Source organism: Penaeus monodon, chromosome 20 (assembly GCF_015228065.2).
Source record: "Penaeus monodon isolate SGIC_2016 chromosome 20, NSTDA_Pmon_1, whole genome shotgun sequence".
NCBI classification, from domain to species: Eukaryota; Metazoa; Arthropoda; class Malacostraca; order Decapoda; family Penaeidae; genus Penaeus; species Penaeus monodon.
In genome coordinates, this window is record NC_051405.1 from 14629189 (window position 1) to 14629410 (window position 222).

A 222-nucleotide genomic window follows, 5' to 3' on the forward strand; every position below is an offset into this window, starting at 1 on the left:
GGCATAGCCATCGACCACGATCATATCAACGCATAACTAAAATCCGTTTCTTTACTTGCAGTGGGAGAAGCTGGACATGAATGGAATGGAGAGAAGAAAGATAGCTTGTTCGGTGACCTTTCACGTGGTGGCCATAACGTGCGTTGTCTGGTCGCTCTACGTGCTCATTGAGAGGACGACTGAAGAGGTGCAGGTGAGGACGGGAGCTCGGAATTAGATTAG

At 49.1% G+C, this 222-nt stretch overlaps 1 protein-coding gene across 1 annotated transcript in view; it reads left to right on the plus strand.

Annotated features, from left to right (window-relative positions):
• The window catches only part of LOC119585652 (E3 ubiquitin-protein ligase MARCHF8-like), a gene marked incomplete at its 3' end in the record, with an annotated part of 97074 nt that overhangs the window by 95109 nt on the left and 1743 nt on the right, over nucleotides 1–222 (plus strand). The window contains 1 exon segment of the mRNA XM_037934328.1: nucleotides 62–193. Coding sequence (XP_037790256.1) covers nucleotides 62–193 — 132 coding nt within the window.